Source organism: Trachemys scripta, chromosome 1 (genome assembly GCF_013100865.1).
Source record: "Trachemys scripta elegans isolate TJP31775 chromosome 1, CAS_Tse_1.0, whole genome shotgun sequence".
NCBI lineage: Eukaryota > Metazoa > Chordata > Testudines > Emydidae > Trachemys > Trachemys scripta.
The window spans coordinates 13,709,402-13,728,371 of NC_048298.1; the positions used below are offsets into that span (position 1 = coordinate 13,709,402).

General features: G+C 44.1%; 1 protein-coding gene across 1 annotated transcript in view; it reads right to left on the bottom strand.

Moving 5' to 3' along the window:
* Positions 1-16,584: 16,584 nt before the first annotated feature.
* The window catches only part of UPF2 (UPF2 regulator of nonsense mediated mRNA decay), a gene marked incomplete in the record, with an annotated part of 129,622 nt that continues 127,236 nt past the window's right edge, over positions 16,585-18,970 (bottom strand). The window contains 1 exon segment of the mRNA XM_034764851.1: positions 16,585-17,844. Coding sequence (XP_034620742.1) covers positions 17,835-17,844 — 10 coding nt within the window.

An 18,970-nucleotide genomic window follows, 5' to 3' on the forward strand; every position in this document is an offset into this window, starting at 1 on the left:
GAAGTACCTTCCCTAGGCAGCAACTGGCATGCCCCAGGGGAACACTCACGGAATTGTCAGATGTGTGCTTACCTCTAGGGAACTGGAAGGAAAGGTTATTTTTGGTAATAGGATCAGCAGTTACGCCCCAGTCTTCAGACTTTCCATCAGGTCACAGCTACCGCCTCCCACTTACTACCTATAAAATAAAGAGCAGCAAAAAGGAGCCTGTGGTGGTTGAGGATTAAACAGATGCTCTTAGTAGTAAGAGCCTGGTTGGTAGTCTAGACAGAGCAGCCAGCGTCACTTTCCTAGCCCTGGTATGTGCTATGCCTTTATCTCTGAGGGTAACCGTAGATTTTTGAAATAGCCACATAAACTATTAGCCATTTTTTAAATTACATGAAAACAGCTCAGTAATTTGTATTTGTAGAGGCTGTACAGTATGTGTGTGACCCCCAGGAAGGGGTTAAGTGCCAAAATCAGCAGCAGTATGTGCATGGGCGGTGGGTATCATAGGCCAGGGGAGGCTAAGCCTCCCCTAACCTAGGATGTGGCCCTGCCGATCCTCCGCCCCTAAGGCCCCGCCCTCGCTCCCCCTCTCCTCTGAAACCACTGGGCATTCTGCTCCATCCGGCGGCCAGAGGCTGGGGCTGCCCAGGGTGGCTCGGGTTGGCCAGTGGCCCTGTGCTCCGGCTGGTGCTTGGGCCAGCTGGCACGCAGCTGCAGCAGGGCAGCTGATGCGGGCGAGCCAGGACTCCTCTGGCGGTGGGAGGCTTGGACAGAAGCGGCAGAGCCAGGCCTGGGACTAGCCTCCCCGGAGGGGCAGTTGAGTATGTGAAAGGAGCACTTATCTTGGCCCACGGGTTTTGTTTCAGTCCTTGCTGTGATGAAGGTCAAGTGGTGCTCATACCTTAACTTTTTGAGGTAACAGGAGGAGCTCACACAGACGCAACAGCACTGGTCTACTGAGGAACTACACCTAGGGTACGTCTATACTTACCTCCGGGTTCGGCGGTAAGCAATCGATCTTCTGGGATCGATTTATCGCGTCTTGTCTAGACGCGATAAATCGATCCCGGAAGTGCTCGCCGTCAACACCGGTACTCCTGCTCCGTGAGAGGAGTAGGCGGAGTCGACGGGGGAGCCTGCCTGCCACGTGTGGACCCGCGGTAAGTACCTTGTAGTTCAAACTGAGATACTTCAACTTCAGCTACGTGAATAACGTAGCTGAAGTTGCGTATCTTAGTTCGAACTGCGGGGTTAGTGTGGACCAGCCCTTAGTATCCGACCAATATATGTTTGCAGAGTTGTTGTAGCTATGTTGGTCCCAGGATATTAGAGAGACAAGGTGGGTGAGGTAATATCTTTTAGTGGACCCACTTTTGTCGGTGCCAGAGACACGCTTGACATGCTTACACAGAGCTCTTCTCCAACTCTGTGTAAGCTTGAAAGCTTGTCTCTTTTACCAGCAGAAGTGGGTCCAATAAAATATATTACCTCACCCAGCTAGTCTCAATATATGTTACAAAGGGTATTTTTTAGTGGGGGGTAAGTCCCATTTGAAAGTAAATTCTGAATCCATCTAGTACTAGGTACATGTATGGCCCACATCAGAAGAGTGTAAGATCCCCACTAAAAGTGTGTCTGTATTCGATTTGTGGAAGATTGGCCTCTCTGGATTTGATCAATCAGTGAGTCCAGGTTTCTACCCATGCAGGCAGCAAGTAGCACCAAGACACCAAATACTGTTATCGAACATCTCAATTTAGCTGGAATATTGACAAGCTAGAAGCTTGTTAAGCCACAGTTCATTTCAGCGGTACCCTCCCCACTGATTCCTTCCAGGCTCTTACCTTGTGATTACCACACATAATACAGTGCTCCCATTGTTCCTAAGGAGGCCCCAGTTTAGCAACTCGGCCACCATATGATCTGTGTAGGGACCACAAGCCCTTGTGTTTGCCCTCCAGGTGCTAACATACTCTGCTGACCTTCAAATGGCGTGACCCACCCCCAGAAAGAATGACACTGAAATGAAGTACACACCAACAGCATAGGAGGCATGAAATAAGTGGGCATTATTTTTCTTAGTTTGTCTCATCCTCTCATTTTAGAAACATCAACTTCTTGCAAGAAGCCAATGGGGCTATAACAGCAGGTCAGGGCAGCGAATCTAGCTGAATGATGGTTTTCCCTAAGTACAGTGACAGCATGGGCTAATAGCCACAGCCCTAGCCCTGCTCTCAGCTCTGCCACTCACTTCCTGTGCAACCTTGGGCAAGTCACTTAACCACTCCATGCCTCAGTTCCCCCATCTGTAAAATGGAAATAGTTTGTTACCTGCCTAAGGCTTTGGGCAGCTGAAGTCATGTTCTAAAGTACTTTGAGAACCTCATAAAGCAGATGCTTTTGTAAGTTTTATTTATCTAAGATGCTTATATGGCCCTTCATTACTTAATATCTGAGCACCTCACAATCTAATGCACTTATATTCAACAACCCTGGTAGGCCAGACAGTACTGTTATCCCCATTTTACAGATGGGGAATTGAGGCATATGGGGACCTATGGCAGAAAGTGACTTGCCACAGGGCCCATTGGACGTCTATGGAAGAGAGCACTGAACCGTGGTCTCCCAAGTCCCTTAACACTTGATTATCCTTCCTCTCTAATATTTAACTCGCTCTAACCTTTATTATTTACTGCCTGCCTAGGAGGAAACAGCAGCCTGAAAATTTGGGCTGAGTTGTTTACCCTGATTGGGCAATGCAGATAAACCACCTGATGTTTCTGAAGTGGAATGACACAGAGGGGAACAGGAGTATTTCATAGAAACTGTCACAGCAAGAGGGAAATTATTAGGAAATAGTTGTCAGCACATTTCTATTTCCAATACACAAATTACTGCCAGGGCGGGGAGGAGGGGAAGGAAGAGAACTGGATCATCAACATGGTCCTTAGGCTTTCTGACAAATTTAATTACATCTGGATATTTCCTGTCTTCCTAAATGGATTTGAACCTGATTAGGTTTAATTTTCCATTTGTGATGGGAGAGATTTTCTAGTGAGACTGAGCTTGGAACACGTTCTGTGGAGTGAAGCGTATGTGCTGATACTGTATCCCCTAGGAATAAATTCATGGGCTTTGCTTCAGACATCATGAGAGAGAGGAGAAAATTCCCCTTGCTGTAAGCATCACGTTACAGGTGATATGGGTAACTCATTCCGCTGGTTTTTTATATGCCAGTTATGCACAAAAGGTGTTTTCATTTTTAATTCAGTTAAAACCACATGCTAATGATTATCGCTAATAGGCCAAGGCACATGTCACGCACCTGTGCCCCATAGCCTGGGAGAGTTTGTGGGCACAAAAGCCAAGTCATGGGTTCATGTGCATCAACTTTCTGATGGAAAAGAAAGGCTGCTGCAGGAGATACTAGGAACTAAAATATTATTGAAACACCCTGACTGAATTTCCAGAGGGGATTTAATAATCCAGTCTGACCAATTTAGCTGCAAGTCGTTCCTTTTGGAAAAAGCTTTCCCACCAGAATGTTACAAAAGGAAAAAAAAAAAATCTATCCCTCTCCCTCCACAACGCAGAGTTTCCCATAACAGAGAAAAGAGAAAAGCTGAAAACTCCATAAAGTGCACCTTGGCCAACCTAATTAACCAGGGGTTCTGTTCTCTCTAGGATTCAGTTCAGATCAGTAGCCATTTAGAGGCTACCGTGATACGAGCTGTATATAATTATGACAGTCAGAATAATTTAATAGTAGTGCCAAATACATTGCCTGAAGGATGCTGGACAAATGCTTTATTAGTTGATGTACGAAGTTTTTTCCACAGATTGCTTTCTGCCCTTTAGCCAACTTTTATTAACCTTTATTATATTAAATGTGAGGTGATATATTACAACAACATACTTAAGAAGCTTTGTGACATGGACACACGAGATACACAACTGCTTTGCATTCAAAACAGTTGTCATCTTCCACGTCAGAGGTGGTTGCATTTCATGGTGGGTAATGTGATCCTTTTTGATCCTCTACGTACCTCACAAGTATGTTACGAAGCTGCATAAGTATTACCTGCGAAGAGCTCCTAGGATAAATGGTGGCATATAGTGACCACCTTGTATATCATGGGTGAAATCGTGGCCCATTGAAGTCAATAGTAGTTTTGGGATTGACTTCACGGGGGTCAGAATTTCAGCCCAGAAAGAAAAAGAATTATCAGTCTCTCTAAATCATTTCCATGCATATGCAGGAAAGAATGCAAAATAGGATAAAGACACTATCATTTTTTTCTACATTGGTTCTTATAAAAGATGAATGTGGTTTTGCAGCTCAATACCAACGATCCACCCAGGGCTTCATGAGCTGCAACAAGACACTAGCGTGAGTATAGGAAATGGATTTTGTTCCTCAAAGATTTGCAAAGCCCAGTGGAATATTCCTGCGTCATTTTACACATTGCTTTTCAGATGCGGTAGTTTAGTTACCAGCTCACAATCCCTTTGCCACGAGAGCATAAAACACAATGAATGTAGCCGCAAACACATTTTTCATTCACAGATGTCACCAACTAAGCCATTTAGCTGCCTGACCCCTGCTGAACTTTTTCAGGGAGGTCGAGGTAGAATACACCTGTCGCACTGCTGAATGCACTAGGTGCCCGGTATGTCCTGACATGTCAATGGAATGTTATTGGAAGTCGGGGCAGCGGGGGCAGGAACCAGCAGTCACGGAGTGCTGAATTTCAAACAATGGGAGCTCAGGAATGAAGAACCCTGCTGATGGACCAAGCCTGCAGAGTTATTTTCTCCTGGCTTTGTTGTTGAGTCATAGTCAGACACTGGTGCAATTATGTGATAACTCGCATGGCCACATTTTTGTTGCTCTTTTTTTTTTTTTTCCTGGAGATGAAACAAGGCCAACTCAAACTGACTAGAATGAATGCTTTAAGTGACTAATCGGTGATTACATAACCCGAAGAAGAGGCCCATGTGAACAGCGCAGAATGCTAGCCTGGAACGTGAGTCAATGGAAAGCTCTCCCAGAGAATTCTGGGAAACCAAAGCTAGTTGTCAATTCATATTGACTTTCCCTTTTGCCGGGTGGAGATGGGGGGCTAAGACACTGCAGAATCAGAAGTGATTAGAGTAGATGTTTTGGTGTCTTTTTTCCTGGGGTGAAGTGAAATCAAAGGGCGCTGCAGGTCCTCAGCACCTCGGAAAGTTAGGCCTGAGGTGTCCCAAGTTGGGCACCCAAAAGTGAAGCATCTGCTACTAGGCCAGTCTGTAACATGTGGGCTGACAGCTCCATCCGCACAGAGCCTCAGAGATGTCAGTGGGACTCTGCGTGGGAGCAACAGTCTGCCCACTCTATACATTACAGAATTGAGGACAGGGTGGACCCTTGAAAATGTTGGTCTCAGGGCTTCTTTACATAGAGAAATCTACTGGCATAATTATACCGGTGTAATTACACCATTATAGTTCTATTGGTGTAATTATACTGGTATAATTATACCAATAATTTCCCCTGCGTAGACAAGTCCTTAGGCCCTGTCCACATTAGGGAAATCCACTCCAGAGATGTGCAAGCTCCTAATATAGGCTTTGTCCACACGCATAAGTCGGACCACTTTAACTATTCCAATATAATAAAGCAGTACAACCTCTACCCTGGATGCACTTATATCACTATAAAGGTGCAGTTATACCAATATACAGGTAAAGCTGTTCCGATACGGGAAGGGGAATAAGCAATACCAGTATAACTTCATCCACACTAGGGGTTGTACCGCTATAACTAGTTCCTCTAACCAAAATAGTTACACCAGAACAAAACTGTGTGTAGATTAGACCTCAGACACGCTATGGTGTTACAAGGTAGGACGTACACCAGTGCAGCTTATGAATTTCCTTAACATATATATTATTTAATATTTATAAAGTGCAATAAGGTGGAAGGTTGTATAGAAATAGGCCTTCATACTACACTTGGAATGCTGCTTGCCAGATAAGTGACAAAAGCTGCATTCCAAAGCAATTAGCACATTGGACCCTGATTAGAAAGAATGAAACTTCAAGATAAAGAGGAGTGAAAGTCCATTAACAAGCTGAAGCAATTCTGGATTGTCACTTGCCGATATACCCAAAAGGATCCAGTGGCAACAGAGTTAGAACGTGCAATATTCTGTGTGTAATGCATAATATGGACAGGAACTGACTGGGTCACTTAAATCTTCGACAAGGTCTACTAGTCAAGTGTACATTAGGGCCCAGTCTACACTACAAAGTTTTGCCAGCATGGCTATGTTGGTTTGGAGTGTGAAAAAAAATTGGCCCCTCCAATCCAGCCGGACACAGATGTGTAGTATGGACACGCTTTTGGGATAAAGGAATAAAGCTTTCCCTGACTGAAATGAGCAATACCAGAAAAAGCATTGGGCTGTTGCCAATATAAAAATGTATGCAATCATATCCCTAAGTACCATTACTAGACCAGCAAACATTTCTAGTCTAGAGCTGGCCTAAATCTCAAGAAAACTATTTTCAGCATCGTTACAGAAAGTTTTCATCCACTGTCATCAGAAATCATCAGCAACAGAGCACTTCAGTTTCTCCGTGTGTAAAACTGAAAATAACACCCTCCTCACAGGAAAGTTGGCAAGGGTGAAATTAATGAATATGGAGAAATTTCCTCAGGTACAAAGTACAAAGCAATATTTTAAAGAAACGTTTGTGGTTTGAGTAAAGATCCCACAAGTAAGTGGGAAGGGCAGGCTATATTTTACTGCCCCCACCATTAGGGTATGTCTACACTGCAAAGTAGGCCCATGCTTGAACCCCCTCTCTTGTGTCTACATTGCAGTTGCATTAACCCAGGGTCCCAGGACCCTGCAGGGCTGGAGGGTCCGAGCTTGAGTCTAGCTGGGACCCAGGGTCCGAGCCCTATTGCTTTGCAGTGTAGCCACAGCCCCACTTGACTCAGGCCCTGGGAGTCATTCAAAAGTATCCCACAAGTCCATGGGACAACTTCCTTAGTCCTCTCTATCCCAACAATCTACAATACACTCTACTGAAAACAGAAGCCCCCCGACACCAGCAAACAGCAGCAGCTCAGGTCAGTGTTAATCCATTCTCTTCTGATCACCGCTCTGCAAGCACATTATCAGAGAGCCTCCTGGGTTTGCAATGGAGAGAAAACCTGTAATGTGCAGGGCAGGCAGTACATTTTTCCCACATTGCACCATGGTCTTATGACTAGACCAACCACATTTCAGTGGTGGGGGTGGTGCTAGGGACTCTGGATATGGTTCCTTGGACTCAGATCTGTGCACTGCAGGGTGGATGCCAGAGCCTTAAGTTTGCGCACAGGTTAGAAAAGTCTTAACGTCACAGGGTTTAAATACAGTATAGACACCCAAGTCCTGGGATCCCTAACACAGGTCAGCTGGCTGACTCATGTCCCACTAACCATAGGCGCCGACTCCATGGGTGCTCCGGAGCTGGAGCACCCACAGAAAAAAATTGGTGGGTACTCAGCACCCACCGGCAGCTCCCTGCCGCCCCCGCTCCAGCTTACCTTCCCTCCGCCTCCTCTGTGAGCGCGCCGCCGCATCCTGCTTCTCCCCCCTCCCTCCCAGCGCTTGCACCGCGAAACAGCTGATTCGCAGGGCAGGGAGGGAGGGGGGAGGAAGGGGAAAGCGGTGCGCTGGGGGAAGAGGCGGGGATTTGGGGAAGGGATCCAATGGGGGCAGGAAGGGGGTGGAGTTAGGACAGGGACTTTGGGGATGGGGTTGGAATGGGGGTGGGACCAGGGGTGGGAGGCACGGGCATCCACCGGTGCCGGAGAAAGTTGGCGCCTATGCCACTAATCCATGGCTTGCAGTGCAGTGCAGTGCAGTGCAGTGCAGACATACCTTTAGGAAAGTAACACTGGAACACGTTCTTCCAGCTTGTCACTTGAGAAGGGGTTTAAGGGTTAGTCTACATTAGAAAAGGTTTGCCAGTGTTGTGTAGATGCGGCTTCTCCCAGCAAAAATGTGCTTTCTTATGTTAGTGCCCCAAACAAAATAAGCTAGAAAAAGCACTTTTGCCTGTCTAACTGTATCTCACTATGACTATGCTGGTATAAAAATGTCAAAAATTCACACCCCTAACCAACATTATTATACTGGCAAAAGTTTATAGTGTAGACCTGACTTAAGTTAAACTTAAAAAACTACTTTTATATCAGAAAAAGAGGATGCAGCCAGGAGGGGCAGGATGGGGGCAAGGGGTAGGAAGGGTGTCAGTGGTTATACTGGTATAACTAGTAAAACTTTCTCCTATACACAAGCCCTAAATATATGTTTCTCCCAAAACAATGACAATTAATAAAATTGTATGCAGTGAGTTATAGCCATGCTGGTTCCAGGTTATTAGGCCAGGTCTACAGTACAGACCTATATTGCTTTAACTAGGACGCTCAGGGGTGTGAAAAATCCACACCCCTGAGCAATGTAGTTACACTGACCTAATTTCTGGTGTAGACAGCACTGTGTCGACAGGAGAGCTTCTCCTGCTGACATAGCTACTGCCTCTCGGGGAGATGGATTTACTACACCAACAGGAGAAGCTGTGCCGCTGTAGAGCAGTACGTGAAGACAAGCCATTCGAGAGACAAAGTGGGTGAGGTAAAGTATAAAATAAAAAGCTATTACCTCCCCCACCTTCCCTCTCTAATTAACAGTGACACTTCAATTGTCATTAGACTTTAATGGCCCCAGTGAGATGGATGGAAACAATAACCCTTCTAAGGCTATGTCTACACCGGCAATTGAACAACAAAACGTTTGTCTTTCAGAGGTGTTAACCCCCCACCGCCCCCGAAAGACAAAAGTTTTGCCAAAAACAAGCACCAGTGTGAACAGCACTTGGTCAGCAGGAGCACTCTCCCCCCCAACAATGCGAACGCAGCTTGTTGGCGGTGGACGTTTTTTGTCGGCAGGAGAGCCAAAAAACAGCGGCTACATCGTGCCGCTAAAAGCCGCACAGCTGTGGTGACACAGCCATGTCACTAAAAGCTGTGTCGTGTAGACACAGCCTAAAAGACTGTGGAAGGCTGTCACGGAGATAGCACTGCATTCATTCATACTCAAAATACTACCATCACAAAGGCTAGAAATATAGTTGTTCAAAACAAAATCTTAAATTCTGCACAAATTGAGACGGCCACATGAAAAATGCTGGGATTGTTATGACCAGGTCAGTCCGATAGCTGCTTCTGATGGTAGATCGCACAATGATCAACAACATCTGAGTCATGTTGACTCTACAGCGTCCACTGGTGGTGAATTAGGGCTATAAAACCTGTTAGTATGTAAATGCAGCACTGAGGTGGCCCTATGAGGCTAATGTTGAGGTATTAAGAGAAATGATGTAGGAAGACTTATCAAGTCTGCCAAATTTTTTGACCCATTCTGTAGAGGGAAGATTTCAAGCTGAAGGGCAGGCAATCCATTATCTTTCTCCAGTACTAAAAAATAAAGACAACTCAGGGACATGACAGACATGCCTTTCCTACAAGTCATGTAACAGAACTAAGTATTTAATGAACAGTAACACCTTACATTCTTTTTTGTCCTACAAGATTTTTTTTTTTTCATTCGTTGCTCCTTGATTCACTTAAGGGAGGGAAAAGAAGAAAGGTTTTGAGTTAAACAATATTATTCAATCACAGCTGAATAATAAATGTCTTTTTTAAGTCACCACCTTTTCCCCTATAGTATGGGCTTGGTATCTTTAAAGTTCGCAATTCAAACAATATGAGTAAATGTTTTGACATAAATGCAGTTGTTTGATATCTTTGCAAATAGCTTCCTATTTATAGGTTCAGAACTACCCAAGTCTGGTTAGAAATGTATATTTAGCGTAAAGTTCTGGGAGGTGACAGTCAAGTGTCATCTCAGATGAATGTTTCTTGAAGAGTGGAAGAAATATCTGTGAACAATTTAAGGATGCCAGCTGTTCAAAGGAAAATGCAAGATATGTAGCGAACATTCCTCATCAAGGAGAAGTTTAGGTTTCACATTGTTTTCATTATTCATTCACTTACTCAGTGTACACTTTCAGTGTTTCAAAGGGTGTGGGGGGAATTTTAATAAAGTGGTGTCACTTGCTATGGACAGTATGTAGTAAGTCTATCCATCAACCAAGCTTTTTATTTAGCTCTATCTTCAAAACTGATGGAAGTACAGTGACTGTGTAAGCAATTACCATATATACATGATGGCTGTTCAGTGACCCATGCATAAGGAATTTTGCAGTCCCAGGGGACATATGTCCTCATCACTAACACCACTACAGTTACAGCTAATGTCCGCTCCTTCTTGGCAACTTCAGAGGTGCTCAGAATAGAATGGGTGGGGAGCATTAATCACTCACCCTTGGAAATAATGCCTCCCCTCCAGCTCACAGCTGAGGTCCATGGATTGGGCAGCCTGGGGAAACTTGCATTACCACTGCCCCTGCAGTGGGAAAAAAACCAAAGACTTTATTCCCTAGGGCTGTCAGTTCAGCACCTTTCAGCAGCACTAACTTTACTTATGAAGCCAAGCACGTTCCCATTTTAATTAAACGGAACATTACCGCAATGAACCAGTGGAGCCTGAAACGGCAGCTCCTCACTAACTTCTGACCATGTTGCTATGAGAGCCAAGTTATCACTGTTTTAAAGGGAAATTGTATTAAAAGTTAAATCGCAAAAAGGGGTGGGGACTTTGTGATGCATTAAAACATCCTTACAACTTTTTTTTTTCTTTGACTATATTAGAAGTAACAGATTTGGATTTCTTTCTCCTGAAGGAGCGGAGAACTAATGAAATGACAACATCCTAAAAGACTGAACCTCAGCACCCTAGAGAGACAGGGATGTGAGAAACGTGACAGCAATACAATGTTCCAGCATAAGAGCATTTACCTATCAGTAACTGTAGCTCAAAGTGTTTCCTTGCTTCTATATAGTCACACTACTGGGTTGAAGCCCCCTGGCACCACCTGCTTCTGGAAAGCTGGACCTATGGGTAATGTGCTCCAGCTGCCTCAGCTAAAAGGGCTAGATGCTCTGCTTGAAGTTCAAGCAAGTTTTGTAGGTGAGCTGTATTCCACAGAATCATAGAAAGGCAAGGCAGGGCTGGAAGAGACCTTAAGAAGTCACCATCCCAGGTTTCAGAGTAGCAGCCGTGTTAGTCTGTATCCACAAAAAGAACAGGAGTACTTGTGGCACCTTAGAGACTAACAAATTTATTAGAGCATAAGCTTTCGTGGGCTACATATACAACCTGTATGTGTGTATATATATCTCCTCAATATATGTTCCATTCTATATGCATCCGAAGAAGTGGGCTGTAGTCCACGAAAGCTTATGCTCTAATAAATTTGTTAGTCTCTAAGGTGCCACAAGTACTCCTGTTCTTTTTACCATCCCAGGTGTTTGTGTTTGTTTAACCTGTTCTTAAAAACCTCCAATGACGACAATTCTACAACGTTCCTTGGAAGCCTTTCCAGAACTTAACCACCCTTAAGTCTGGTCTACACTGGGGGGGGGGGGGGGGAAGGAAGACAAAAAAAAAGGACGGTTCATATATCGGAAATACTTGGGGGAAGTTGAAATATCTTAGATCGACTTACCTCCCGTCCTCACGGCCTGGGATCGATGGCTGTGGCTTCCCCGTCGACTCTGCTTCCGCCTCTCGCTCTGGTGGAGTTCCGGAGTCGACGGGGAGCGCGTTCGGAGATCGATTTATCGTGTCTAGACGAGACGCGATAAATCGATTCCCGATAGATTAATTGCTACCAATCCGGCAGGTAGTGAAGACGTATCCTGAGAGTTAGATTGGTTTTCCTAATATTTAACCTAAAATCTCTTTTTCCGCAAACTAAGTCACTTCCTTAGTTACCACCTTTGAAAATGGTTCTTTACCACTGGACATACATTTGGAATATGACTTGTTACAAAATTTCCAGTTTCGTAGCAGAAATTTCAAGCAGAAATTCGTTACTCAAATTGTATTATAACTGTAACTTACCATCAAGTGGCACTGTCAAAGTTGGAACTTATACAACTCTGTTGCCCATGGAGATCCTTAGCAAGGATGTTTGGTAATTGGTCAAGATTCTCTTAATCATTAAAGACTATTATAATACATGTGCACAGTGGGTCTGAATTTAAGTTGCACAAGCAACCTTTTGCAGGCTTGACTTTGCAACCTGAGTGTTCTTAAAAACGAAAGTTTTTAAAAAACTGAAACAAAAATGTCATGTTGATCCCAACTGTGTACTGCCCCTCCATGAATCATGAGCAGGTTTACATAAGAACGGCCATACTGGGTCATACTAGTGGTCCATCTAGCCCAGTATCCTGTCTTTCGACAGTGGCCAATGCTAGGTGCTTCAGAGGGAATGAACAGAACAGGTAATCATCAACTGATCCATCCCTGGACAAACAGAGGGTAGGGACACCCAGGGCCGGCTCTGGCTTTTTTGCCGCCCCAAGCCAAAAAAAAAAAACAAAAAACCAACCACCACCTGTGGGGCGGCCGGAACGGCAAAGCAAAAAAAAACATGCGGGGCGGCCGGAGCCAGGGTGCAGGGGGACTCCCTGCGCTGCAGACGTGCCCCGGACGGAGTGCATGCCCCGGCTAGCAGGGAGGAGGGGAAGGGAGAGAGAGAGAGAAGGGGGGCGGCCAGGGCTTTCTTCAGCCTGTCGGCGGGCAGGGAAGGACACGGGCTGCCCTGCTGGGCTTGCTGCAGACCTAGCACCGGAGCGGTGAAGCAAAAAAAAATAAAAGGATTGGAGGGAAGCCGCCCCTTAGAATCTGCCGCCCCAAACACAAGCTTGCTCGGCTGGGCTCTGGAGCCGACCCTGGGGACACCATCCCTGTGCACCCTGGCTAATAGCCATTGATGGACCTATCCTCCATGAACTTATCTAGTTCTTTTTTGAACCCTGTTTTAATCTTGGCCTTCACAACATCCTTTGTGAGTTGTGTGAAAAAATACTTTCTTTATTTTAAACCTACTGCCTATTAATTTCATTTCATGACCCCTAGTTCTTGTGTTATGAGTAAATAACAGTTCCTTATTTACTTTCGCCACACCAATCGTGATTTTATAGACCTCTGTCATATCCCCCCCCCCAGTCTCTTTTTCAAGCTGAAAAGTCCCAGTCTTATTAAGCTCTCCTCATATGGAAGCTGTTCTATAACTAACAACATTTTTGTTTCTCTTTTCTGTATCTTCTCCAATTTCAATATATTTTTTTTGAGCGGAGGCAACCATATCTGCACACAATATTCAAGCTGTGGGTGTACCATGGATTTATATAAAAGCAATATGATATTTTCTCTCTTATCTATCCCTTTCCTAATGATTTCCAACACTGTTAGCTTTTCTGGCTGCCTCTGCACATTGAGTGGATGCTTTCAGAGAACTAACCTATGACTCGAAGATCTCTTTCTTGAGTGGTAACCACTAATTGAGAACCCATCATTTTATATGTAAAGTTGGGATTATGTTTTCCAATGTGCATTACTTTGCATTTATCAACACTGAATTTCATCTGGCATAGTGTTGCCCAGTCACCCAGTTTTGTGAGATCCCTTTGTAACTCTTCGCAATCAGCTTTGGACTTAATTATCGTGAGTAGTTTTGTATCATCTGCAAATTTTGCCACCTCACTGTTTACCCCTTTTTCTAGATCATTTATGAGCAGGGCCCTAGCAAATTCACGGCCATGAAAAACACAGGGTGGACTGTGAAATCTGGGCTTTCGTGTACCTTTATCCTATACAGATTTCATTGGGGAGACCATTATTTCTCAAACTGGTGGTCCCGACCCAAAAGGGGGGAGGGAGGAGAAGAGAGAATCACAGTATTGCCATCCTTACTTCTGTGCTGCCTTCAGAACTGGGTGACTGGAGGGCAGCGGCTGCTGGCCAGGCACCCAGCTCTGAAGGCATCACCCCACCAGCAGCAGCGCAGAAGTAAGGGTGGCAATACCACGACCCCCTTATAATAACCTTGCGATCCTCCCCACAACTCCTTTTTGGGTCAGGACCCCTACAGTTACATCACTGTGAAATTTCAGATTTAAATATCTGAAATGACATTTGTGATTTTTAAAATCCTCTGACTGTGAAATTGACCAAAATGGCCCATGAATTTGGCAGGGCCCTATTTATGAATATGTTGAACAATATTGGTCCCAGTACAGACCCCTCAGAAACACCACTATTTACCTCTCTCCATTCTGAAAACAGAACATTTACTCCTAGCCTTTGTTTCCTATCTTTTAAGCAGTTACTGATTCATGAGAGGCCCTTCCCTCTTATCCCATGACAGTTTACCCGGAGCAGAGCGTCTGTGTTGCCAGTCACTGGGGAGTTTCCCCTGGTAGGACACAGACAAGACTCCCTCCTACTGTAAGCAGGAGATAGTAATTTATCCTGGACACCTCGGGTAACCCTGAAAAGTGTCACATTTCCCTACAGAACCTGGGATTACTCTAGTGATTACAGACCCTTCTGCCCCTGTTCACCACAGCCTGTCCCTATTTCCTGCTCTTACCCTCTCTCCCCAGCTCTTACCTATATTCATCCCCACCTGGCCCACTAGCCTTCATGACTTCTGCCCATCCTGCCAGCTTTTACCCATTCTCAGTTCCTGGTTAAGCTTCCACCCCACCTTTGCCTTTAACACCCCCCCCAGCTCCTCCCCACTTAATTCCTCCCCCTGCCCATCCTTGGCTTCTATCCATATTTCCTCCACTCTGCCGCTATCTGTCCCTCCCCACAGCACCTGCCTCTCTTCCCTTCTTTCCATGCTTTCTTCTGCCCCTGCCCACACTCCCTCCCCGCTCCTTATCCAAACCCTTTCCCTCAAGTCCTTTACTTCTCACCATGAATCTTTCCCTCCCTCCACATTCATTGCTGCTCTGCATTTGAATCAGGCTGCCCCATTGTTGCCTGGGCACCAGTATGGGGAGCACGGAGAGAAAAGAAGAGACAGTACAGCAGTCCCAGACAGCTGGGTGGAGCAATTGCATAGAAAGTCCTGCTCCATTACTGCAGCAGCGAGACGGAGCATGCTCTCTACAGATGGAATTTTCAAAATTTAGCTGCCAAACTCTAACAAAACTCTACGAAACATGTGCAAACTGAGATGTTTCAAAGGTTTATAACCTGGCCAGATTTGGATGATTTTTTTTTTTTCCAGGGAAATAGTAAAAGGCACGTCCCTGATACTTGAGCAACTCCAAATCCATGCCAAATCTAAAATCCTTGTTTCAAAGCTTGAAGGCACTAGAACTTCTCACAGACGTTTTGCCCATGTTAAGAAAATTCTTACAAAGTATTTCCCCCAACCTTATTCTCAGAAATGTCTGAACTATTTTTTTTCTATAACTTCCCAAAAATATTCAGCCTGAGGCAGATATCTGAAATGGAAAATTCCAGCCTGAATGATGAAAGTTTCACAAAATTATAAGCAACTGAAAACAAGGGTCTCATCATGGGAAGTGACCAGCAAGTTTAGCACTTGCCCCACTTGTAATTTCTTCATTTTAGCCTTTCTTCGTATCTTAACACTACCAAGTCTAACTTTGTTGCCCTTCTCCTGACTCATTTTTCAGTATCTTTTGGAAAGTAAGATGTTAATATTTTACCAACTTGATATATAATTGTAATCAATACTCTGGGGACAGCATTCAGTCAATAGAAAAATCTGAAAAATGATTAATCTGTCCACATAAAGAAATTGTGAAAAATGTGAAATACATCTACCTCTCTCTCATACAAATAGGTTAAGAATGAGGAGAGAACCTAGACAGCAGCCAGAGGGAACTCAGGCTGTCTCGATGAAGACTGTACAGCGCTATCTGTGCAGGGCTGGTGCTACCATTAAGGCAAACTAGGCGGTTGCCCAGGGTGCCAAGATTTGGGGGCACCAAAAAGCAGTGCCCCCAATTTTTTTTTTTTTTTTTTACAGCGTTCCAGGGCTGGGCTGCCAGTGGCGCGCTGACACGTGTGACTCAAACTCCCTCTCCCAGCGCAGCAGCCGCTCCATTTCTCCTGCCTCCCAGGCTTGCGGCACCAATCAGCTGTTTGGCGCTGCAAGCCTGGGAGGGCAGGAGAATTAGAGTGGGGGTGGCATGCTCGGGGGGGAGGCGGAGCAGAGGTGAGCTGGGGTGGGGAGCTGCTGCACGGCTCCGGGGGGGGGGGGGGGGGGGCCCCAGGGGAGGGGGGGGGGCTGCCATGGGGGGCGCCTCAGGGCGGAGGGGGAGGCAGGGAGCTGCCGCAGGGCTGGGGCGCAAGGTGGAAGTTTTGCCTAGGGCACGAGACTTCCTTGCACCGGCACCGTATCGGTGTCTGATCTAGTTTGTCAGCTTGTTGAGACAGGGACCATCTCATGTTTGTACAATGCCATACACTCCTTATGACACTCAAATAAGTGAAATACAGGCCAAAAACATCAAGGGTATACAGTACATAACGTATTAATATGATTTCAGATAATCGTTTACTTCAAAATGAAGTTAGAGAGAGACACTAATTCTAAATTACAACACTTTATTGCAGCATCGGCAAAGGTCAGATTTCTGAAGCTGGTGAAGATCGGGCGGCATTTCTGTATGAAATGTTACAATTTTACAAGTCTTTTTATTCTACATGCAAAAACCAAACCAGTGGTAGAAAGAATTTTAAAAGAGCTAGAAAAAAAGATTTAATCAAGTAGTAGCATACAGATGTGCTCTTTAACTGAATGTACTACACCTACCTGAAAGCGAACAAAAAAACACAACTATACTAATAAATAACAGATTGTCAGAAACGGACCAAGAAACCTCTTTTCTACCTAGAAAAAAAATAAAATAAAAATTCTATTTATTTCCAGACTTTTCTCTCTCTCTTTTTTTGGACACAAAGGCTTGTCAACCCGTGAAGGTCAACGAAACATTTGGATCCGCTCCTTGATGTCCTTCTGTCATGCTGACTGGCACATTTTGGTTTTCAATGATACTTACAATGGGGCTCAACTATATCCCTGTTCCTAGGCTGGTGTCAGGCTGTTCTATGCAATTTGGGTAAACACTGTGTCAATAAACTTCACATTTTGTCTTTAACCTTAACAGACAATTTTATCTCTTTGCCTCTGTTTGATTTTCCCCCTCCCGCCTATTCCTTTTAGAAAAAGGTTATTGTTAAAACAAAAGCCTTCCCTCTGTGGAGTATCTGATGTTTGGTAATTGATCATAATTTCGTCATCCTACATGTCAGGGTTTGCCATAAGATTTTACTGCTTGCTCTACACTTTTCTACTGTAGACTTGAAGCCCCCAAAAGAATATTCTTCTGCCACAGAATGCTCGATTCAGAGATAATATAACTCCCACTGGGTTTAGAACTTTCTTTGTTTTGCCTCACATCGAGCCATCAAAACTCTTCCCGTTCCAGTGTAATCCATCTTATTTTTAAATTGCTCTTTGTTGTAACTGAACTGCTCACTGGTCAAGTTAACCATCTCATTTATTTACTTCCATTCTCATGAGAAGATTAACCCTCACACGGTTCCTGTAACAAAATGCTTTTTTTGTAGGCCATGACTTGGAAGCTTCCACTTGTTCTGTTTTTAGTGGAGGCTGGTGTTTCTTCCCCACGGCTCCAGCCTGTCCCAGGTTTCGATTCTGAACTCTCTAGACTGACATGCTGAGATGTGTCCACGGCTCTCATTTAATTGCTGGAGGACTCCACTATCCACAACATCAGAGATACAGGACCTAATGAAATGACACTTGCTGCTGGATCAACGTCTCCTAAAAGGGGGAGAAAGAAAGGAAACATATTATCCTTGAAGTACCAAAACCCTGCAGTTGTACAGGACAAAGCTGGCCATTGAGTCCTTCATATCTGGATCTGTTTTATGGCCATTCCCACCCCTTGTAGTTTATATACTTTAAATTCCATCTTTTCACTTTATAAATACTTTTACAAAAATTGTGTGTGTCAAAGAGGGATAAATATACCACCATGCAAACAAACCCCAGGAGACTTACCAGAGAAATTCTCCTTGCTGACCCATCTCCTCCAAAAATGGGGAAGCTAAGCTTCACTTCAAGCACAAAAACTGACCACTGTGAGACAAGGCTACTGAGTAAGCATGCACCATTGTTGAAATGTAAGTAGATTTTTACTTCACTTAAAATAAACTTTGCTTTCACGTATAATTTATTTCTTGCTGTACAAGATGTAACAGATGTGGGTAAAGTTTAAAGAAAAACTAGAGCTGGGCTTTCTAGAGTCAAATACTGAAGTGTTCTGAAAAAACTTGTAGTGAAAAATTAAAATCTTAGGTTATACCTAATATGTGAAGCAATTCTATCTGGGTAAAAGATGTAAACATAAATGAAAGTTTATACCAGTATGGTGAGATGTGATATAAAGGGACCAAGGTTACACATAGTATGTTTGCATATTTCTGTTTATGCTGTTAAATGTATACAATAAAATATACAGAATATGCAATTGGGCTAAGTTAACACTACCATTGGAATCTTTACTGTTGTATTTTTTTTTTTTTACTGTTATTTCAACTGTGTGACTTTAGTGTTACATTAATATAGATTTTTGTAGTGCTTTTTGCAAAATAAGTAGCACAGGCTATATCTTTGCAAAGGAAGAAGCTTGAATTTTCATAACTTTAATTAAATGAAACAATTATCGACTGCCACAGAATTTTGCGAAAACATTTAAAAAAAAAATAAAAAAAACCACAATTTCTTCCTGTCTACTGTTGATGCAATTTTTGGGTTTGGCTGCATGTGTTCTGATGCAGTAACAATCTCCCTCATGCAAATTCTCCCACTAACAACAGCTGCCCCTATATTTGTGATAGAAAAAGTAGAGAATACACAGTTTTCCCTATCTTTTGTATGATATGTC